The sequence below is a fragment of the Syngnathoides biaculeatus genome, chromosome 11 (genome assembly GCF_019802595.1).
Source record: "Syngnathoides biaculeatus isolate LvHL_M chromosome 11, ASM1980259v1, whole genome shotgun sequence".
Taxonomy (NCBI): Eukaryota; Metazoa; Chordata; class Actinopteri; order Syngnathiformes; family Syngnathidae; genus Syngnathoides; species Syngnathoides biaculeatus.
In genome coordinates, this window is record NC_084650.1 from 8,691,737 (window position 1) to 8,715,991 (window position 24,255).

The 24,255-nt window shown below is 45.1% G+C and overlaps 1 protein-coding gene across 6 annotated transcripts in view; it reads left to right on the forward strand.

Annotated features, from left to right (window-relative positions):
• The window catches only part of uvssa (UV-stimulated scaffold protein A), a 130,871-nt gene that overhangs the window by 16,665 nt on the left and 89,951 nt on the right, over window positions 1-24,255 (forward strand). For 4 of the 6 annotated variants that reach the window (XM_061836071.1, XM_061836067.1, XM_061836066.1 and 1 more), the window contains 5 exons: window positions 8,844-9,018; window positions 16,223-16,345; window positions 19,435-19,902; window positions 20,117-20,147; window positions 20,841-20,983. In XM_061836071.1, the coding sequence (XP_061692055.1) occupies window positions 8,844-9,018; window positions 16,223-16,345; window positions 19,435-19,902; window positions 20,117-20,147; window positions 20,841-20,983 (940 nt within the window). The remainder of the gene's footprint in view (window positions 1-8,843; window positions 9,019-16,222; window positions 16,346-19,434; window positions 19,903-20,116; window positions 20,148-20,840; window positions 20,984-24,255) is intronic. The other 2 variants (XM_061836070.1, XM_061836069.1) reach the window with 2 other exon arrangements.

Consider the following 24,255-nt stretch of genomic DNA (forward strand, 5'->3'; position numbering starts at 1 on the left):
GCTGTCGAGCTACACTCTCCCCGACCACAACCGTCCAGTCCGTGTCCTCCTTCAGATTACACCGTTTGCACAAAATATAATCCACCTGTGTGCTTCTACCTCCGCTCTTGTAAATCACTCTGTTCCAAATCTCTTCTGGAAATAAGTGTTCACCACACACAGTGGTACTTCTACCTACGAAATTAATCTTTTCCGAAAGTTGTTTTGTAACCAGAATCTTTAGAAGAAGTAGAAGCGCATTTTACATGTTAATAGCGTAATATGTTCCAAGATCTCCCCCTAACCCCCTGCCCAAGTCAGCATTCAAAAAATAATAAAACAAATTGTTGAATTTACCTTCAGCGTTGGGCAACAATGCGAAGAGAATGGTGAGTGGCAAGCAAAAGGCATTTTGTGGGATGGAGGAGGAGGCAAACTTTGACAGCTGAGATAAAACATACGTACAAACATACCCATGCACACAACTTAATTCCACAAAGGTTTCTTGGGGCCAGTAGTGAGGAAAGAAGAAAAAGTTGTACTTTTCCGATGGGATGCCAGGAAGTTGCAATGACATATGTGCAAAGGGAGCAGTTTAAAGTGACAATGGTGCAATAGTGCACAAAATATATTACTAATACTAATACTGATTGGACCAGCAGGACGTGAGTTAGTTTCCTAACATGGCACAAGGCAGAAAAATAGTAAGTTCGCTGGTCAATAATTTAATAACTTAATTGCCACAGGGGAAATAACTGTTCAAATTCCTGCTAGTTTTGACTTTCATTGATCTGTAGCGCTTTCCCGATGGGAGTATCTGGAAGAGTCGGTGGCCAGGATGTGGAGGATCCTAAAGAATCACGTTGGGTGCAAGTCCTCAATCGTGGGTAACTTGGTGCCGACAATCCGTTCAGCGGTTTTGATTGTCAGTTGCAGTCGGAGTTTGCCCTTTTTTGTGGCGGCCCCAAACCTGACTGTAGTCAATCACATTTGATGAGCGCGATCACCCTCGGGTGCCACTGCACTCACAAATCTGCACAGTCGAGCACAAAAAATCACGGATGTAAAATTTGTTACAAGAAGAAAAAAAGATATTAAATTTTGTCGTCTTGACATTAATTTACGTGTTTCATAAACTTTGAGACCAAAACAAGCCTGATCCTCAACAATCAGTATTCACCCGGAAACAGGAAACGCAAGCTAACCATACTGAGCATGTTAGGAAGTGATCCCAAAAGCGGATGTTCCGAGCTGCTTCAGCGTGCCCCCCAAAAAAAAGACGTTAGACTATCATCCACCTCGTCGCTTGATTCAGGTGTGGCCAATACGTCGAGCGCAGGCAAATAAAGGCGCGTTCTCGCAAGCCGGCCTCCTATTTACGGCAGTCGCGGCGATGTAGCCGACCACCCCCGACCCGACGGTTGATTGCGAGAGGCTGGTTACTTGAAAAGTAGATAGTAAGTTTCTTCCGACTTATCCCTTTAGGGTCTCCACAGCGTGACATCTCAGATGAAACACTCATACGGCACAATTTTTACGCCAGACCGTGGGGGAAAGAAATCTGGGCACCCCTGACTAACATTAAAAACATTTCTGGGATATAACACAGGTAATGTTTCAGTATCTAAATATAATAAGTATGAGATTGTGATTTACTTTGATTTGATCTAAGCTCTTATGTTAGACTATTCCGTCCATATCATTTTCCCCCGTGGTACCGCGTTATCTTGAAGTTGAAAACTTTTCCCCTCTCCATGCCTTAGCAAGATATAGATTATCTACAAGGTTTCATCAATCGATTGACAATAGATAGCACCGTAAATCACGCAAGATTATAACAATGCATCATGATGCAATAAAATGATTTATGAGTATTTAATTTTGAAATTGAATGTCTGTTGACCTCTTTAAAAATGTCTCTTGTCTATGCAGTGTTAATAAATTATGATTATTGTTTTAGGGAACAACTACATACTCTTACTCATATTTTCGATGTGGCCATAAGGTGGTTGGTGCCTCTCGTGGCATCAGTCCCCAAACCCTTTGGTGGACACGAGCGGTGATGGATGCCGTCAAAATGAAGGATTCCTATCAGAAACTTTTGGCATGTGGGACTGCAGAGGCAACTGATTGGTACCGACTGGCCAATCTGATTTCAGATTTGGCGTTTGCTGAAGCATAAAAGGCTTCAGCAAACCAAATCCTCAAAGGTTTCCTGATGGCTTTGAATAAATTCTAGTTCACCATCCGGCATCTCTGGAAGGAGAAATAGTCCACCATCAGAACTGTGTTTAGTGAGGATGAGGGCGCTGCTGATTTGACTCAGGATGTTGGAAGTCAGTGGGGAGAATACTTACTTTGAAGACCTCAATTCCACCGACACACCCTACCATGAGGAGCCAGAGTCTGGGGTCTCTTAGGCGAGCTCTCCTATTCCTGGGGTTGAGGTCACTGAGATGGTTAAAAAATCTCCTCAGGTGGCAAGGGGTTGGAGGATATTTGCCTGGAGTTCCAAAAGGTTGTGGGGCTGTCCTGGTTGACAAGCCTCTGCACCATTGTGTGGACATCAAGGACAGTGTCTCTGGATTGGCAGGCTGAGGCGGTGATCCCCTTTTTAAGAAGGGAGACAGGAGGTTGTGTTCTAACTACAGGGAAATCACACTCCTCAGCCTCCCTGGTATGGTCTATTTATGGGTGCGGGGGAGGAGGGTCTGTCAGGAAGTCGAACCTCATATTCAGGAGGAGCAATGTGGTTTTCTTCCTCTCCTTGGAAAGCTGGAGCAGCTCTACATTTGGCAGCATCCTCGAGGATGCATGGTAGTTCGCGCAAACAATCTACATGTGTTTTGCTGACTTGGAGGAGGTGTTCGACCATGTCCCTTGCTCAATCCTGTGGGGGGTCCTTTGTGAGAATGCCAAACTCACTGATTACAGGCTGTTCGGTTCCTGCACTACTGGTGTCGAAGAGTTTTGTCCGCATTGATGTCAGCAAGTCAGACATGCTTCTGATGAGAGTTGGACTCCGCTAAGGCTGCCCTTTGTCATCGATTCTGTTCATTACTTCTATGGACAGAATTTCTTAGAGCAATTGACCCTTAGAGAAGAGCCGGCTTGGTGGCCTTAACGTTGTCTCTGCTTTTTTGCAGATGTGGTTCTGTTGGCTTCATCAAGCTGTGATCTCCAGCTCTCACTGAAGCGTTTCACAGCCAATTGGAAGTGGCTGGGATGAGAATAGGCACCTCCAAATCTGAGATCATGGGCCTCAGTTGGAAAAGGAAGGCATTTCCTCTCCAGGTCGGTGGATTAGATCCTGCCTCAAACGGAGGAGTTCGAGTATCTTAGGGTGTTGTTCCCACGTGAGTGAAGTATGGAATGGGAGATTTACAGGCGGATCCGTAAAGCATCTGCAGTGATGCGAAAGCAGCGTAGTTTCGCAGAGCAGCGGTGAGGTTGTAAGAAGCAGCCTCATTGGCCGTCTTTCTCGTCCTTATACAGGAACTCTTTGAAACATTCAGACTTCCGCACCACAAAGGATTCACGTCCCAAGTACCCAAACAGCATGAGAGGAAACAGTGTCGCAAAGATACGCATCATAAGGGCTTAAAAGTATGAAAGGAAACATTGTCACAAAGATCCGCATCTTAACAAATTAAAAGCATAAAAGAAAAATAAAGGGACAAAGAATAAACATACACACACATAACACTACCATGCAGTTTATTATCAGGTAAGCTAAAAAAATGCTTGAAAAAGCCAAATTTTTTAGGCTTGGAATGCATTATTTCTTTCCATTAATTGTAATGGGAAATATCGTTTGAGTTTTCGAACAAATCAAATCTCGAACCGCCTTCTGGAATGGATTGTGGTCGAGAACCGAGGTTTTACTGTAAATCCTACTTGATACTAAGGAAATATATGTAACCTTTTGACCTCAAAGAAAATAATGTAAAGTTCTCTAAGAAATTCCTTCCCTCGTTATTGTGGCATTTAATAAAATTGTACTATGTTGGTGATCATGTTGGTCCCGGGGATATACCAGTTTTTGACCAACTTATTCAGTAGAATTCTAGCGGGAGAGAAGATGCCAGATGAATGGAGGAAAAATGTGCTAGTCCCCATTTTTAAGAACAAAGGCGATCTTCAGAACTGTGGAAACTACAGAGGAATAAAAATGATGAGCCACACAATGAAGTTATGGGAGTAGTCAAGGCTAGACTCCGGACAGAAGTAAGTATCTGCGAGCAACAGTATGGTTTCATCCCGAGAAAGAGTACCACAGATGCACTATTTGCCTTGAGGATACTAGTGGAAAACTACAGAGAAGGTCACAAGGAGCTGCATTGTATCTTTGTAGACCTAGAGAAAGCCCATGACGGAGTTCCAAGAGAGGAACTGTGGGACTGCATGTGCAAGTCTGGTGTGGCGGAGAAATATGTTACACTAGTACAGGACATGTATGAGGGTAGCAGAACAGCGGTGAGATGTGCCGTTGGTGTGTCAGAAGAATTTAAGGTGGAGGTGGAATTGCACCAGGGTTCCGTGCTGAGCCACTTCCTGTTTGCGAAAGTTATGGATAGGATGACAGACGAGGTTAGACTGGATTCCCCTTGGACCATGATGTTCGCAGATGATATTGTGATCTGCAGTGAAAGCAGGGAACAGGAGGAGGAACAGATAGAAAGATGGCGGTACGCACTGGAAAGGAGAGAAATGAAGATTAGCCAAAGTAAAACAATGTGTGTGAAGGAGAGGGGTGAGGAGGAAGAGTGAAGCTCCAGGGAGAAGAGATAGCGAAGATGGACAACTTCAACTACTTGGGGTCAACAATGCAGAGCAGTGGAGAGTGTGAAGAAACGGGTATAAGCGGGGTGGAACACTTGGCGGAAGGTGTCTGGTGTTCTGTGTGACAGAAGAGTATCCGCCAGGATGAAGGGCAAAGTTTATAAAACGGTGGTGAGGCCAGCCATGATGTACGGATTAGAGACTGTGGCTCTGAAGAAACAGGAAGCAGAACTTGAGATAGTAGAAATGAAGATGCTGAGGTTCTCGCTTGGTGTGAACAAGTTGGATAGGATTAGAAATGAACTCAGAGGAACAGCCAATGTTGGATGTTTTTGAGACAGGGTTAGAGAGGGTAGACTTCGATTATTTTGGACAGGCAAAAGAGTGAGTATGTTGGTAGAAGGTTTCTCAAGATGGAGCTGCCAGGCAAAAGAGAGAGAGTAAGAGGAAGACCAAAGAAAAGGCTGAATGTTGTGAGGGAGGATATGAGGACAGTGGGTATTAGGAGGATGCACGAGATAGGCTTAGATGGAAAAAGATGACGCGCTGTGGCGACCCCTAACGGGACAAGCCGAAAGAAAAAGAAGTTGGTGATCCTGATGAATTTAAATAGGAGAGAAGTCTGATTTGACTTCATATAGTGAGAGGAAAAGTTAAATGTGCATTTGCACAGTGTATGTTGACTTCTATCTTCAACTGTGTTTGTATGACAAAAGTCTCTACTAACGAAAGATTCAGGTTTTGAAGAGCCCATTCATCCATCCATCCATCCATCCATCCATTCATTATCTACCGCTTTTCCGGGTCGCCCAGACTTCCCTTTCCCCAGCCACTTCTTCCAGCTCTTCCGGAGGGATCCCGATGCGTTCCCAGGCCAGCCGAGAGACATACTCTCTCCTGGGTGGTCCTCGGGTCTCTTTCCAGTGAGACATGCCCGGAACACCTCATCAGAATCAGATTCCCCAGCCACCTCATCTCGCTCCTCTCAATGCGGCGGAGTCGCGGCTTGACACTGAGTCCCTCCCAGATGACTGAGCTTCTCACCCTATCTATATCCTACAAAGGGAGAGCCCGGAGACAGTGCATATGAAACTCATTTCGGACGCTTGTATCCAGGATCTTGTTCTTTCGGTCATGACCCACAGCTCATGCCCATAGGTGAGGGTAGGAACGTAAATCGACTGGTAAACTGAGAGCTTCGCCTTTCAACTGAGCACCCTCTTTACCTCAACGGACTGATACAAAGTCTGCATCACTGCAGACGCTGCACCGATCCGTCTGTCCATCTCCTGGTTCCATTTTTCCCTCACTCGTGAACAAGACCCCAAGATACTTGAACTCCTCCACTTGGGGAAGGATCTCATCCCTGACCTGGAGAGGGCACGCCACCCTTTTCCGACTGAGGACCATAGTCTCTGATTTGGAGGTGCTGATTCTCATCCCAGCCGCTTCACAGTCAGCTGCGAATCGCTTCCGTGAGAGCTGGAGATCATGGCTTGTTGAAGTCAACAGAACCATATCATCTGCAAAGAACAGAGATGCGGTGCTGATGCCACCAAACTGGACACCCTCTATGCCTCGGCTGCACCAAGAAATTCTGTCCATAAAAGCTATGAACAAAATCGGTGAAAAAAGGCAGCCTTGGTGGAGTCCAACTCTCACCGGAAACGAGTCCAACCAGCAATGCGTACCAAACTCTTAATAGCGGTCGTACAGGGACCGAACACCTCGTACGAGGGGGTTTGGTACCCCGTACTCCCAAAGAACCCCCCAAAGGACTCCCCGAGGGACATGGTCGAATACATTCTCCAAGTCCACAAAACACATGTAGACTGGTTGGGCGAACTCCCATGCACCCTCGAGGATCCTGCCGAGGGTGTAGAGCTGGTCCACTCTTCCACGCTCAGGACGAAAACCACATTGTTCCTCTTGAATCCGAGACTCGACTTCCCTACTAACCCTCTTCTCCAGTCCTCCTGAGTAGACCTAACCACAGAGGCTGAGGAGTGTGATCCCTCTATAGTTGGAACACACCCTCCGGTCAGCCTTCTTAAAAAGGGGGACCACCACTCCAGTCTGCCAATACAGAGACACTGTCCCTGATGTCCATGCGATGTTGCAGAGGCGTGTCAACCAGGACAGCCCCACACGATTCAGAGCCTTTAGGAACTCTAGGCGAATCTCATTCCCCCCCCCCCCCCGGGGCCCTGCCACCAAGGAACTTTTTAACCACCTCGGTGACCTCAACCCCAGAGATAGAAGAGCCCGCCTCAGAGCACCCAGACTGAGCTTCCTCGTGTGAATTGAGGTCTTCGAAGTATTCTCTTCACTGACTCACAGCATCCTGAGTTGAGGTCAGCAGCGCCCCGTCCCCACTATACAGGGTGTGGACGGTGCACTGCTTCTCCCTCCCATCCTGAGACGCTGGACGCTGGACCAGAATTTCCTCTAAGCTGTCCTGAAGTCGTTCTCCATGGCCTCACTGAACTCCTCCCACGCCCAGGTTTTTGCCTCAGCGACCACAGAGGCTGCATTCTGCTTTGCCAGCCGGTACCTATCAGCTGCCTTGGGAGTCCCACAGGCCAGAAATGCCCAATGGGACTCCTTCTTCAGCTTGACAGCATTCCTCACTGTTTGGTGTCCACCAACGTGTTCATGGGTTGTTGCCATGACAGCCACCGGCCCAGTGTCAGACAGTGTGACCTGTCTAAGTTGACCCCCAAAACATTTTATGTTGCATTATGGTAGTGACATTCTCCACTTCGGCAGATGCTATCCACCTGCCGCCCTTCTTACGAAATCGCCCGTGGATCTCTTCATCTTCGTTACAATATGTGCCTTCTTCTGTTTGTAGTCAAGGTTAACAGATTTCAAAGGGACTTGCAGCATATTCCGTCCAGAGAGACCTGCCTCTGAAAAGCAATGGGGAAAGCCTATACATTTCCAAATGTAGGTGTTGTTTGCCTTCCCATCTTGTTTACATTTGACATTGCGTCCTCACATATATAACATGACCACATCACGTCCTGGGATAGTTGTCCTGGTAGCATCACATGTCCTTTCCTGGTTGCTAGCTTCAATCAGTCTTTGCCATGCCTTCCGCAAGTTGTTGTCTGACCTGCTTGCTCTCCTGAGAGTTTGAGGCAAGTGGTGGGTTGGTGGTGCCGGGGGTGGCATTGGGTCCCTGTGACTTCTTCTGGGTCTCTGGTTGTCAGGGTGCCTCGGTGGGGCTGGTGGACCACGCTTGGTCCCTTGGTGTGGGATGTGCCATGTTAGCTCCCTAACCTATGTTGGATCCCAGAGATAGGAGAAACAGCCTCAGAGAACCCATACTCTGCTTCCTCATGGGAAGTTGTTTATGGAGTTGAGGTCTTCTTCGAAGTTTTCTCCCCACTGACTCACAACATCCCGAACTGAGGTCAACTGTATCCCATCCCCACAACACAGTTTTGCTGTGCGGGGCTTCCCCCTCTTGAGACGACAGATAGTGGACCAGAATTGGTAACAGAATGGTACCAGAGCCCAAGCTCTATATGGAGGCGAGCATTACTATATTTAGTTGGAACTTCTCAACCTCGCACACCGGCTCGGGCTCCTTCCCTGCCAGAGAGGTGACATTCCACGTCCCCAGAGCAAGCTTCTTCAGCCGGGGATTGGATCGTCAAGGTCCCTGCCTTTGGCCACTGCCCAGGGGTGGCCGCCTGGGTGGTGAGCCTATTGGAATGGGGACCCATTTTACCCTTTCGAGCTGTGCCCAGCCAGGCCCCATGGGTTCAGGAGTGGGCACCAGGTGCTCCCTCTGGCACCGATGATGCTTGGGAAGCTCAACAATGACAAATAGTACTTCTGCCTAATCACATTAATTAATCAATGAAATAGGTTTCGGTTTTTTGTCTCTGAAAGGATTCTCCTAATAAGAATGTTTGCATCTGGTTCCCTGACTTTTTTCCCCCTCACATCACAGCCTTGAAAATTAGGAGCATTTTTACTGAATAGTGAGTCATCCACATTTATCACAATACTTTCCCATCTCAACTTTGTTCTTCTCATCAATATTTTGATCTGTCCTTCCTCTCTCTTAGGAATTTTTGGAGTTGACAGTAGAGACAAACTTTGAGCGGCCCCTTCCCCCTCCGAAACTAACAGCGAGGAAACTTCGGTCACTTGCTGTCCAGACTATCCAGTCCTGGCAATCCCTGTATGGGTCGGCGTATAAGAAGTTGGAACTGGGCTATCACTTTCTCAAACATTTTAAAAAGATAAGTATCATAATGTAAAAGATGATTTATAAGAGGCATATGATGACATATACATCAGGTTGGACAGGAAAGGAAAAAAGGATCTCTACAGGTTGACCAAACAGAGGGATAGAGATAAGAAGGATGGGCAGCTGGTAAAGGTGATTAAGAACTTATTCAACAGAATACTAGCGGGCAAGAAGATGCCTGAAGAATGGAGGACAAGTGTGCTAGTTCCCATTTTTAAGAACAAAGAGGACATACAGAGCTGTGGCAACTGCAGAGGAATAAAGTTGATGAGCCACACAATGAAGTTATGGGAAAGAGTAGTGGCGGGTAGACTCAGGTCAGAAGTCAGTATCTGCGAGGAACAGTATGGTTTGATACCAAGAAAGACAGATGCATTATTTGCCTTGAGGATTCTAATTGAAATGTAGAGAGAAGGTCAAAAGGAGCTATATTGTGTCTTTTTGGATCTCGAGAAAGCCTATGACAGAGAACCAAGAGAGGAACTGTGGTATTGCATGCGCAAGTTTGGAGTGGTGAGAAATATGTTAGAATAGTACAGGACATGTATCAGGGCAGGAGAACAGTGGTGAGGTGTGCTGTAGGCATAATGGAAGAATTTAAAGTGGAGGTGGGATTGCATCAGGGATGAGCTCTGAGCCCCCTTCCTGTTCGCTGTGGTAATGGTTAGGATGACAGATGAGATTAGACTGGAATCCTCTTGGACCATGTTGTTCGCAGATGATATTGTGATAGGCAGTATAAGAAGGGAGCAGGTGAAGGAAGCGACCTGGTCCGTCGCGTCCGACCATAGCTTCTCAAAATCTACGACGTCTCTCGTTGGCAAACGGACATAGACCAGTTCGTAGGTACCAACGGACGGCTAGACGACCAACAATACAAGTACGGACTAACTAAACTCCACACATTGGCCGTCACCAACACCAGGCTGGCCTACAAGCCTAACAACGTCCTTGGGGGCTACCTGCCTTCAATTCATGACGACGAATGGTCTATGCCTCGGGAAGCAGGCTCCATTCTCGCCCAACTATGGTCGAGCTTCTGTCGCCTGCTGCATAGCGACAAACAATGGCTCGACGACACAGTTGCCGACGTCTGCCTGGACTGTGGCACTGGGCCACACGACACGTAGCACCTGTTCAACTGCCATACTACGCTCACGGCAGAAGATCTATGGCGGCGACCAACCAAGGTGGCCACTTTCCTACGGCTATAACACTTTCGCACGATTGTATACAACGACGCAACAACACTCATGCTGGCTATCGCAACAACAGCAGGTCGAGGAATAATTAGAAAGATGGAGGCATGCACTGGTAAGGAGAGAAATGAGTATTAGCCAAAGTAAAACAGAAAAAAATCTGTGTGAATAAGAGGGGTGGAGGGGGAAGAGTGAGGCTACAGGGAGAAGAGATAGTGAGGGTGGACGACTTCTAATACTTGGAGTCAAAAATCCACAGCAATGGTGAGTGTGGTAAGGAAGTGAAAAAATGGGTTTGGACATGTCCAGAGGTGGTGTCTAACAAGTTCTCTGGCTGATTTTGCATTTGTAGTATTTTGAAAAAGTATCTACCTCCCTCCTGTTTTTTTTTTTTTCTTTTGTCATGTCTATAACACACTCATTGCGTAAGTCTGGTGAGGCGGAGAAATATGTCAGAGTAGTACAGGACATGTATGAGGGCCCCCTCCTCGAGCCGTTACCTTATCGTGGTGGAGCAGTTATAGTGTATCCCGATGATCCAAGGAGCTAAGTTGTCTGGTGCTTCATGACCCTGATACGGTCACCCATGGTCACCCTAAGTGAGGGACCAGACAAAGTACGACTCCAAAACCCTTATGATGACTACAAAAATTGGATTTTGGTTTCCCTTGCCTGGACGGCGGTCACCGGGGCCCCCCTCTGAATCCAGGCCTGGAGGTGGGGCCCGGAAGCGAGCGCCTGGTGGCCGGGCCTGCACCCTTGGGGCTCGGCCAGGCACAGCCCGAAAGGGTAAAATGGTTCTCCCTTCCCATGGGCTCACCACCTGTGAGAGTGGCCATCGGGGTGCAATGTGAGCTGAGTGGTGGCTAAAGGCAGGGACCTTGTTGATCCGATTCCCGGCTACAGAAACTGGCTGTAGGGACATGGAATGTCACCTCTTTGGCAGGGAAGGAGCCCGAGTTGGTGCGTGAGGCCGAGAAGTTCCGACTAGATAGAGTCGCACTTTCCTCTACGCACCGCTTGGGCTCTGGCACCACTCCTCTTGAGAGGAGTTGGACTCTGTTCCACTCTGGAGTTCCCCACAGGGAGAGACATCGAGCAGGTGTGGGTATACTTATTGCCTCCTGGCTCGGGACCTGTACATTGAGGTTTATCCCGGTGGATGAAAGGGTAGGCTCCCTCTGCCTGCAGGTTAGGGATGGGTCCTAACTGTTGTTTGTGCTTGTGCACCAAATAGCAGTGTAGAGTAGCCACCCTTTTTGGAGTCCTGAGAGGGAGTGCTGGTGAGCACCACCTCTGCCGAGTCCATCAGTCCCCTAGGGGACTTCAATGCCCACGTGGGCAATGACAGTGAGACATGGAAAGGCGTGATTGGGAACAACGCTCCCCCCCGATCACAACTCGAGTGGTGTTCTGTTACTGGATTTCTGTGCTCATCACGGATTCTCCATAATGAAGACCATATTCAAGACATAAAAGTGTCCACATGTGCACCCGGCACCAGGAAACCCTCGGTCGCAGTTCGATGATCGACTTTGTGGTTGTGTCATCGGACTTGCAAACGCATGTCTTGGACACTCAGGTGAAGAGAGGGGCGAAGCTGTCAACTGATGGTGAGTTGGCTCTGATGATTGGGGAAGATGGCAGTCTGACGTGGCAGGCCCAAAGTTTTGTGAGGGTCCACTGGGAATGGCTGGCAGATTCCCCTGTCAGAAGGAATTTCAACTCCCACCTTCGAAAGAACATTGCTCACATCCCGGAGGAGGCGGGGGACATAGAGTCAGAGTGAACAATGTTCCGCGCCTCCTTTGCTGAGGTGGCCGACTGGAGCTGTGGCTGTAAGGTGGTCGGTGCCTTTTGTGGCAGCAACCCACGAACATGTTGTTGGAAACCAACTGTGAGGGATGCTGTCAAGTTGAAGAAGGAGACCTATCGGGCATTTCTGGCCTCATGGACTCTAGAGGCAGCTGGTCGGTACCGGCTGACCAAGCTGAAAGCAGCTTCAGTGGTCGCTAACGCAAAAACCTGGGTTTGGAAGGAGTTCAGTGAGGTCGTGGAGAACGGCTTAAAGGAAATTTTGGTCCACCGTCTGGCATCTCGGGAGGGAGAAGCACTGCACCATCAATACTGTGTATATTGGGCAGAGGGCGCTGCTGACCTCTCCTCGGGATGTTGTGAGTCGGTGGGGGGGAATACTTCGAAGACCTCCTCAATTCCACCAACACTCCTTCCCACGAGGAAGCTGAGTTTGGGGGCTCTGAGGCGGGCTCTTCAATCTCTGGGGTTGAGGTCACCGAGGTGGTTAAAAAGCTCCTTGGTGGCAGGGCCCCAGGGGTGGATGAGATTCGCCCGGAGTTCTGAAAGGTTCTTGATGTTGTGGGGCTGTCCTGGTTGACACGCCTCTGCAACATTGCATAGACATCAGGGACAGTGCCCCTGGATTGGCAGACTGAGGTCGTGGTCGCCCTTCTTTTGAAGAAGGGTGAAAAGAGTGTGGGTTCCAACTATAGAGGGATCACACTCCTCAGCCTTCCTGGTAAGGTCTACTCAGGTGTACTAGAGAGGAGGGTCCATCGGGAAGTCGAGTCTCGGATTCAGGAGGAGCAATGTGGTTTTCGTCCTGGCCATGGAACAGTGGACCAGCTCTCCACCCTCGCCAGGATCCTTGAGGTTGCATGGGAGTTCACCGAACCAGTCTACATGTGTTTTGTGGACTTGTAGAAGGCATTCGACCGTGTCCCTCGGGGAGTCCTGTTGGGGGTTCTTCGACAGTGCGCGGTACCGAACCTCCTGATACGAGCTGTTTGGTCCCTGTACGACCGCTGTCAGAGTTTGGTACGCATTGCCGCCAACAAGTTGGACTCATTTCCGGTGAGAGTTGGACTCCCCCAAGGCTGCCCTTTGTCACCGATTTTGTTCATAACTTTTATGGACAGACATTCTAGGCGCAGCTTAGGCGTAGAAGGTGTCCGGTTTGGTGGCCTCAGCATCGCATCTCTGCTCTTTGAAGATGATATGGTTCTGTTGGCCTCATCAAGCCGTGATCTCCAGCTCTCACTGGAGCGATTCACAGCAGAGTGTGAAGCGACTGGGATGAGAATTAGCACCTCCAAATCAGAGACTATGGTCCTCAGTCAGAAAAGGATGACTTGGCCTCTCCAGGTTGGGGATGAGATCCTGCCCCAAGTGGAAGGAGTTAGAGTATCCTAGGGTCTTGTTCACGAGTAAGGGAAGAATGGACTGGGAGATCGACATACTGATCAGTGCAACGTCTGCAGTGATGCGGACTTTGTATTGGTCCGTTGCGGTAAAGATGGAGCTCAGTCGAAAGGCGAAGCTCTCAATTTACCAGTCGATCTACGTTCCTACCCTCGCCCGGGCATGAGCTGTGGGGACTGACTGAACAAACAAGATCCGGGATATAAGCGGACAAAATGAGTTTCCTCCACAGGCTGTCCGGGCTCTCCCTTAGAGATAGGGTGAGAAGGTCAGTCATCCGGGAGGGGCTCAATGTCGAGCCGCTAGTCCTCCTCATTGAGAGGAGCCAGATGAGGTGGCTGGACCATCTGATTTGGATGCTTCCTGAACGTCTCCCTGGTGAGGTGTTCCGGGCATGTCCCACCGGAAAGAGACCCTAAGGACGGCCCAGGACACACTGGAGAGACTGTGTCTCTCGACTGGCTAGAGAACGCCTCGGGATCCTCCGGAAGAGCTGGAAGAAGTGGCTGGGGAAAGTGAAGTCTGGGTATCCCTGCTGAACCCTGGCAGGTGAAAATTTGTGAGGTGTGCCGAAGAATTTATGGTGGAGGTCGGACTGCTGATCAGGGATAAACTCTGAGCCCCTTCCTGTTTGCTGTGGTAAAAGATCGTCAGACAGATGAGGTTAGACTGGAATCCCCTTGGACCGTGATGTTCGCCGATGACATAATCTGCAGTGAAACCAGGGAGCAGGTGGAGGTACAATTAAAAAGATGCAGGCATGCACTGTCAAGGAGAGGAATGAAGATTAGCCAAAGTAAAACAATATATAGTGAAGAAAATTAAGTATTTGAACCTCCTGCTATATCGCAAGTTCTCCCACTTAGAAATCACGGAGGGGTCTGAAACTTCCATCATAGGTGCATGTCCACTGCGGGAGAGATAATATAGAAATTACAATGTATGATTTTTTTGAACGATTTGTGTGATACAGCTGCAAATAAGGATTTGAACACCTGAGAAAACCAATGTTAATATTTGGTACAGTAGCTTTTCAGAGGTCAAACGTGTCCTGTAGTTGTTCACCAGGTTTGCACACACTGCAGGAGGGATTTTGGCCCATTCCACACAGATCTCCTCTACATCAGACAGGTTTCTAGGCTGTCGCTCAGAAACACTGAGTTTCACCTCCCTCCAATGATTTTCTATTTGGAATTATGACCAAAAAGTTACATTTTGGTCTCATCTGTCCTTCTCCCATGACTCCTCTGTATCATCCAAATGGTCATTGGCAAACTTAAAACAGGCCTTGACATGTGCTGGTTTTAACAAAGGAACCTTCCGTGCCATGCATGATTTCAAACCATGACGTGCTACTGTAATATCAATAGTCACCTTGAAAAAAACGGTGGTCCCAGCTCTTTGGTCTTGGCCATGTTACAAGTTTGAGTCTTACTCTTCGCATCGGGTGGACAGGTGTCTTTATGGCACTAACGACCTCACACAGGTGGATCTGTTTCAGGATAATGCATGGAGTGGTGGAGGACTTTTAAAGGCGGACTAACAGGTCTTTGAGGGTCATAATTGTAGCTGATAGACAGGTGTTCAAATACTTATTTGCACCAGTATCACGAATAAATTGGTAAAAAAAAATCATATATTGTGATTTCTGGATTTTTCTTTTTAGATTATCTCTCTCACAGCGGACATGCACCTACGATGAAAATTTCAGATCCCTCCATGATTTCTAAGTGGGAGAACTTGCAATATAGCAGGGTGTTTAAAAACTCATTTTCTTTACTGTATGCGCGTGAATGAGAGGGTTGAAGGGAAAGAGTGAGGCTCCAGGAAGAAGAGATGGCGACGACTTCAAATACTTTGTGTCAACAATCCAGAGCAATGGTGAGTGTAGTAAGGAAGTAAAGAAATTAAGCAGGTTGGTTGTCTGGTGTATTATATGACAGAAGAGTCTCTGCTCGGATGAAGGGCAAACTTTATAAAACAGTTGTGAAGCCAGCCATGATGTCCGGATTCGAAACTGTGGCACTGAAGAGACAACAGGAAGCAGAGCTAGAAGTTGCGGGATGTTGAGGTTCTCGCCAAGAGTGAGCAGGTTAAATAGGATTAGAAATGAGCTCCTTGGAGGGACAGCCGTCGTTGGATGTTTTGGAGACAAGGTTCAAGAAAGCAGACTTAGTTTGGAAATGCTCCGAGGCAAAATAGCGAGTATCTTAATAGAAGGGTGCTGAGGATGGAGCTTCCAGGCAAAAGAGACTGAGGGCAGTGAGGCATGCATGTCTTTATATGTTGTTCAAGGTTGTTTTGTGGCCTCCTGTATGAGTTGTCGTCGTACTCTTGAAGTAATTTTAGTTTGTCGTGTACTCCTGGAAAGGATTGCCCCTGTTCCCAGTTTTCTCCATTCGTGGGTAATGACTCTGACAGTGGTTTGCTGGAGCCCCAAAGCCTTGGAAATAATTATGTAACCCTTTCATGACTTTTCTCAAATTTTTGTTAGTCTCAGTGACTTTGTGGTTTATCAATTACCTTTTCACAAAGGGTCAGAAAGATTTGGATTTTTTTGTTTCTTGATGAATTTTCATTTGAGAACTGTTTTGTATTTTTTTGGGTTGTCCCTGAGTGAAATTAAAATTGGTTTGATGATTTGAAACCTTTGTGTCCATTGAATGCAGTCCCAACTGGCAATGAAATTGAGACTTTCAGATGTGTTCTGAAAAATTTACTAAAATGTACATTTCTCAAACCACCTCATAATATCTAGATTTGTTTTGGTTTTATTAGGTGGACTTCCAGGACGCTGAGGCCAGGACAGTAGCAGAGCGTGAAAGAGAGACTAAGAGACAAAGGAAAATGGAGAGGATATACAGTGAGAGACTGAAAGCAGCCATGAGAGATATGGAGGGTAAATTGAAAATATACTATTAACAAGAAGGTTCTTTCTGCTTCATTTGCTGCTTTCTGCTTTCAAGTACAATTTAAGATAACCTGGACTATAACCTTTTTTTAGGATTTTGAAATGTAATTTTTATTTTAGCGTCACTGATGGTGTAGTGGACAGGTGACAAAGTCGTGGCTACTACTCTGTTGTTATGCAGCTCTCATAAAAGCATCAAAGCTTATCAAAGTTTTTTTTTTTTATTTGTGCGTGTGCGTTTTGGTTGAGTTTATTGTGGCAGTTGCAGTTAGTTTGCTTGCTTTTATTTAAGTACTGTAATTTCTTGAAAATTATGTGCAAATGTTTCCCAAAATATTTTCAAAAAGTTAGAGCCAATTATATTTAGGTATGGATGAAAATTAAAAAATACAATCACATTGTATAGTCGTATACAGGTACATAGAGTGGTTAAAAAAAAGTACACATTTCGATATGGTAATCGATGTCTTATGCTGCACATTTATAGATACAGTGACGAAAATAAGTATTTGAACATCCTGCTATACTGCCAGTTATCCCACTGAGAAATCATGGAGGGGTCTGAAATTTTCATCGTAGGTGCATGTCTGCTGTGAGAGAGATAATCTAACAAGAAAAATACAGAAATCACATATGATTTTTTTTTTTTTTTTTTTAACCAATTTATTTGTGATACTGCTGCAAATAAGTATTTGAACACCTGTCTATCAGCTAGAATTCTGACCCTCAAAGACCGGTTAGTCCGCCTTTAAAAGTCCTCCACCTCTCCATGCATTATCCTGAATCAGATTCACCTGCGTGAGGTCGTTAGTGCCATAAAGACACCTGTCCACCCCATACAATCAGTAAGACTCAAACTTGTAACGTGGCCAAGACCAAAGAATTGTCCAAAGACACCAGAGACAAAATTGTACACATCCACATGGCTGGAAAGGGCTACGGGAGAAAATGCCAAGCAGCTTGGTGAAAAAAGATCCACTGTTTGTGCAATCATTAGAAAATGGAAGAAGCTAAACATAACGGTCAATCTCAATCGGAGTGGAGCCTCATGGAAGATATCACGTCATGGGATCTCAGTGATCCTTAGGAAGGTGAGGAATCAGCCCAGGACTACATGACAGGACTTGGTCAATGACCTAAAAAGAGCTGGGACCACCGTTTCCAAGGTGACCGTTGGTAATACACTGAGACGTCGTGGTTTGAAATCATGCATGGCATGGAAGGTTCCCCTGCTTAAACCAACACATGTCAAGGCCTGTTTTAAGTTTGCCAATGACCATTTGGATAATACAGAAGAGTCATGGGAGTAAACTTTATGGTCAGATGAAACCAAAATGGAACTTTTTGGTCATAATTCCACTCACCGTGTTGGGAGAAAAACAAATGATGAGTTCCATCCCGAGAACACCATCCCTACTGTGAAGCATGGGTGTGTTTTTCTGCACTTGGGACAGGACGACTGCACTATATTAAGGAGAGGATGACCGCGGCCATGTATTGTGAGATTTTGGGGAACAACCTCTTTCCCTCAGTCAGAGCATTGACGATGGGTCATGGCTGGGTCTTTCAACATGACAATGACCCGAAGCACACAGCCAGCAAAACCGGGGAGTGGCTCCGTAAGAAGCATATCAAGGTTCTGCCGTGGCCTAGCCAGCCTACAGACCCAGACCCAATAGAAAATCTTTGGAGGGAGCTGAAACGCTTGTGTTTTTCAGCGACAGTCCAGAAACCTGTCTGATCAAGAGATCTGTCTGGGGGACTGGGCCAAAATCCCTCCTCCAGTTTGTGCAAACCTGGTGAACACCTCCAGATATTAACATTGGTTTTCTCAGGTGTTCAAATACTCATTTTGTTCACTGTGTTATGGTAATGTGCGCCACCAACCTGAAATTTTACCTCCTCATGGGAGCTTGCCATTTTATTATCGTTAGCATTGCATGTTTACTACTGCACCAAACATCAGAAACAACTGCCCGGGAGTTTGGTTAAACTTAAACTAAGACAGAAAATGTCGACGACAACAGCTAGTTGTGCTGCTTTTAAAAAAATGTCATCAATCCTGCCGATGACTCATCCAACCAGGAAGCAGCGGGGTACTTCAAAACAACAAGGGCTTAATGGCTTCAGATCGGTATCAAAACAACGTGAGCTCAAACTACGTAGTACGGGCGTAATGGGCCCATTTATAAAAAAAAATAAAAAAATACGTGCGCACACAATTGAAATGATCAACTTTCTCCCATGACTCATCTATATCATCCAAATGGTCATTAGCAAAGTTAAGACGAGCCTTGACATGTGGTGGGTTAAGTAGGACAACCTTCCATGCCATGCATGATTTCAAACCATGACGTCTTAGTGTATTAACAACGGTCACCTTGGAAACGGTGATCCCAGCTCTTTTCAGGTCATTGATTAAGTCCTGTCGTGTAGTCCTGGGCTTATTCCTCACCTTTTTAAGGATCATTTAAACCCGACGAGGTGATATCTTGCATGGGGCTCCATTTCGATTGAGATTGACAGTCATGTTTAGCTTCTTCCATTCTCTAATGATTGCTCCAAGAATCAACCTTTTTTCACCATGCTGCTTGGCAATTTCTCCGTAGCCCTTTCCAGCCGTGAAGAGTTGTACAATTTTGTCTGTTTTTGGACAGCTCTTTGGTCTTGGCCATGTTACAAGTTTTAGTCATCCTGATTGTATGTGGTATACAGGTGTCTTTATGCAGCTAACGACAACACACAGGTGCATCTGATTCAAGATATTACATGGAGTGGAGGTTGACTTTTAAAGGCAGACTAACAGGTCTTTGAGGGTCAGAATTCTAGCTGTTAGGTGTTCAAATACTTATTAGCAACTGTATCACACAAATCGTTAAAAAAATCATACAGTGTGATTTCTGGATTTTTCTTTAGATTATCTCTCACAGTGGACATTCACTTTCGATGAAAATTTCAGAGCCCTCCATGATTTTAAGTGGGAGAACTTGCAATATAGCAGGATTTTCAAATACTTATTTTCTTCACTGTATATATCTACAGTTGTAATTTTAACAAAAGTATTGTTCAATTTACAGACTCCTCCCCAGATATTGAGGTGACGCTGACAGAGTTAGACTCCTGCCTGATGCTGCTTTGCCCTCAGTTTCCCCTTCGTGACAGCCATACAACTAAGAGCCAGCTCCAAACAACCACTCAATGTTTGTCAGAGGATGAACAGCCCTGTTGCAGTAAAAACGTGAATGACAGGACAGAGAAGATAGATGAGAGCAAGGAAAGGTGGAGGAAAGAAGAAAATAACAATTACAATGAAGAGCAGGAGTGTGTGGGGGGGGGGAAAAAGCAAAAAAGGTGTGAAAATGAACTGAACAGGAGTGACAAACAGAAGAAAGAAATGGAAGGAGGACAAATGTTTAAGATTAAACACTATGACAACAAGGACAGATTTGAAACAGAAGACCAGGGCCCTCTTCATGAAGACTCTTTTATCCAGAACTCTGGCCTCATCTCTCGCTCATATTGTCTGGCTTTGAACCTGAGTCATGGTAAGTGCAATTTTTCAACATTTGAAATAGAAAAGTTGCTTGTATAGTGAAGAATTTCTTTGAGAAAGAGATTTACCACAATACTTCCAGTGAATACACTGAAAATAAAGTTCAAATATCTTATTTGAAGAGAACTTAATGTGAAATTAATAATTGATTTTGATTATTGAAATCACAATTTTTAAAGTTCTTTCCCATTGGTTTGCCCCATCAGAGGTCACCACAGCTTGTCATCCTTTTCATATGTAAGCCTACCAAGTGCATTTTCCTCTTGAACACCAACTGCATTCATGTCTTTTCTCACCTCATCCATCAAATGTCTCTTTGGCCTTCCTCGAGCTCCTTTGCCCGGCATCTCTAATCCTCGCAAAAATTTAGGCCAATAAACTCACTATTTCTCTTCTGGACGTGTCCACACCATCGAAGCCAGCTCTGTCTAACTTTGTCTCCAAAATATCTAACCTTGGCTATCCCTCTGATTACCTCATACCTAATTTCATCCAACATAATAAGTCTTAGAGAGAAGCTCAACATCTTCATTTCTGTCACTTCTAGTTTTGCTTCTCGTTGTCTCTCCAGTGCCATGGTTTCTAATCATAGCGTCATTGTTTCTCGACTGTTTCGTAAATTTGTCTTTCATTCTAGCAGAGAATTTTCAATCACATGACAAACCAGATTCCTTCAGCCAGCTGTTCCAACCTGCTTGGACCAATTTCTTCAATTCCTTACCCCACTCACCATTGCTGTGGGTTGTCAAACCCAAGTATTTGAAGTCATCCACCTTCGCTATCCTCCTCCCTATCGCCTCACTCTTCTCCGCCTCTCCTCATTCATACGCATACATTGTTTTACCTCGGGTAATATTCATTCCTCGCTTTTCCAGTGCATGCCCCCATCGTTGTGATTGTTCCTCCACCTGATCAGTGCTTTCACTGCAGATCACAATGTCATCTGCGAACATCATGGTCCAAGGGGATTCCAGTCGAACCTCATCTGTCAGCCTATTCATTACCACAGTGTCAGGTTCACTCATTAAACAGGACAAAAAAGGAAGCAAAGGCACCAGTTCTCGTCTCGCGAGGTGAGAGGAGAGAAACTGTCTCGTACAATTCACCACTGCACTCTCTGATTATTCTCTCCTCAGCACCTCTATTTATTTAGTTTTAAGACGCCCCTTATTTACATGGATGTTACAAAATGGAGACTGCAAGCAAAACAGTTGGAAACAAAGTGTTCATGTTTGTTCATGTGCGTGTGCATGTGTGGAAGATAGGGATGGTGTCGACATCTGCACTGCGACTGGCTGGCGACCAGTTCGGGGCGTAGTCTGCTGCTGCCCAAAGTTAGCTGGGATTGGCTCCAGCTCTCTCTCTCCGAATCAATGCAGAAGGGTTACGTCAGGAAAGGCATCCGGTGTTAAAAGTTACTGCCGCACCACCATGACAATGGCACAAAAATGGTTTTACACATCAATGCTGATAAATTTCCCAATATGTTTTCAGTCATCAAATTGATGCATCTGAAATTTCCTCGTGACACGGTATTAGAAAACAATGTTTTTTTGTTTTTCAAAAGAAGTTAATGGATACACAGAATCCCCCAACTTTTTTTTTTTTTTTGCATTCGTTATCAATTAATAGCATTGGTATTATCTCTGGATCTGTGCAAACAACACAAACATTTGGACAGGTTTTTTGTATGTAGTTATCCATTTTATCTTGTTTTTATTTATTTATTTATTTATTTTTGGGTGGGATCTTGAGGTACCACTCTAACAGAAAAATGAAAATAACAGGTAACGTTTTCATCCAACACCCAACAGCAAAATTTAGCTGTTTAGTCACCATTATGACAGCAGTCTCACTCCCATGTGTAACCGGACTACAGCGACCTTGGCAGTGGGAATGAGAACAGCTATCTTACAACTGGCCAATAAAAACAAATTAGTTTTGTTTGTGTTAACAATGGTTTCAAAAGCAATAACTTTCTTACAATCAACAAATGAACTCAAGTACCCCTTTTTGCAATTTTTAAGATGTTTGGGGTTGTTAATAACTCATGAAAGGGACCCACTTGTGTGTTTTTTTTCCTTCATCATTCGTCTATCTCTCATTGTGTGGAAAATATTGGTAATTTGTATGGTCTCTCAAACAGTGTTTTGAATGGAATGAGACCGTTACGTGCTTGTAATGTATGTATGTATAGTTGATCTAAATCTATCATTGTGTCCAAATTGCCCCGACGTGTGATTGTGAGTGCGGCTGTTTGTCTCAATGTGACCTGCAATTTGCTGGCAACCAGGTCAGGTTTTACCTTGCCTCTTGCCGGTTGACAGCTGGGATAGGCTCCAGCCCTCCCCACAGCCCTTGTGAGGATAAGCGGCTAAGAAAATGGATGGAGGGATGAATGGATGTGTAGTTTGAGGAAACTGGATGTTTTGGATGCACATTCCCTTGTGGATTATGTCGCACGCAGATCAAACAAGCCCTACAAAAAAGTTTTTTGCATTCAAGTTAAATCCATGGATCATGTAATGCCTTTGTACTTTGTACCAGGGCTACCATTCCCCTGTTGAGACCTGAGACTTCCCATGGCTCAAGATTGCCGCCACTTAAAAAATGTTTTTGGTAGATTTTTTTTTTTTTTTTTGTATCTATGCTGACATAATTCCCATTTTGTAATGTAGCACCTTATTTTTTCCACATTTTTAGTTCTGCTGGTAAGCTTTGTTGCATTTTGTTTAACACATCATCTGAAAGTATGTCTTCATTTGTTGCATGGTCAGCAAATCCCATAAAAGTTTTGTCTGCTACTTCTTTTGCTATTTTATCTGTCAATGCATTTCCTAATGATACTTTGTCTGTATTTGATGTGTGTACTGCAAATTTACATATGGCTATTTCCTTCGGTAATTGAACTGCGATAAGCAAATTTTGTAGTAGCTATGCATGTGTCACTGTGTTCCCTGTAGTTGTCACTATTCCTCTATTTTTCCAGTACTCTGTAGATTTTGATACCACCATGAATACAGCAGCATCTGGTCTCAGATTGTTTAAGACTGTCCAATAAGATTTTGTCTGTACAGTTCAGTCATTCCAATCCAAATCTGGTTCTTTATCTGTCCAATCAGGAACATTTCGTACTACCAATACAAATGGTCTCAAACTCTTCCACTTCTGTTAAGTTTGTTTGTGAAATGACATGTGCGGTAGTGTCCATTCCTTGTGTAATGCATTTATTTTATAAGTCAGTCTTGTTTCTGCCACCACGACTTATGTACCATCTGAGTACAGATTATCAATCATGATTTTGTCTGGTGTGGGGTGTTATAAGTTGACAGTATCTGATACTACATAGTCACATGCAACAAGTCACTTCCTACATCATTTTGTGGTTGTTCAATCATGTCGAGCTGTTTGCAGTAAGAAATCTCCTGTTCTTGTGGGAGGTTTGTTTGGAATATCTAAGGTGTAATAATTGAGTGCTGGATTCCCATTTTGTAAGATATTTAACTGTCATCCCAGTAACTCCTTTTTTTATTTTTACTTCTATATTTCCTGTCAGAGAGGGAATTAAGCCCAGTCCTAGTTTCAGCAAGCCATCTCTTCCCAACAAACGTATGGGGCAAATTAAAAAGTGTATGGGGCGATGGCTGCTCTCTTACTCATCTGCGGCCACAATTATTAAATGTTTCGCATAAAGCTCCATAAATTTCTCCTTCCTCTGTCAGAAAGGTGTCAACTTTCTTTTTCTTATTTTGTAGCACTCTTTCTGCGTGTAGTGGTTGGTTAACGTATTATTAAAGGGCTCCCAGTCGGTTTATCAACCCAAGGTTTTTCAATCCATAGTTTTGTAGGATTATTTCAATTCGCATGAAGAGCGTTTTTAATTGCCCTTGATGCACACTCCCTGGAGTGTGATCTTCAGGAATGCCACTGTTTGCTTTCAAACATATATACTTTTCAAATGGTTCATTGTTGTTTTATTTTGCTCTTCCAATGGCAGAAAATTTGGTTTTTGTCTAGATCTAGCAGAAGTGCGCGATATTAACCCTTGAACTCCCTGCTGCTGTGAGAAAGTACTTTGCTGTCATCCAAATTTGTTGTACTTCCACACCATTTAAGTGGTAAGATTTTCTCAAGTCTTCCGTTCCTTGGACGAATTATGTTACATCAACTTTATGAGATGGGATACCTTTTATGGCCGTTTTCACATCATCTTGAGTCCAGTTTTTTTCTTTTTTTGTGTGTGTGTTTCTCTTATTTTATCCTGCAGGTTAACTATACATATTTTTGTGTGTATGTTGAGCTGGCTAGCAAAGTTATGTGTTATCCACAAATTTAGATGTTTTAT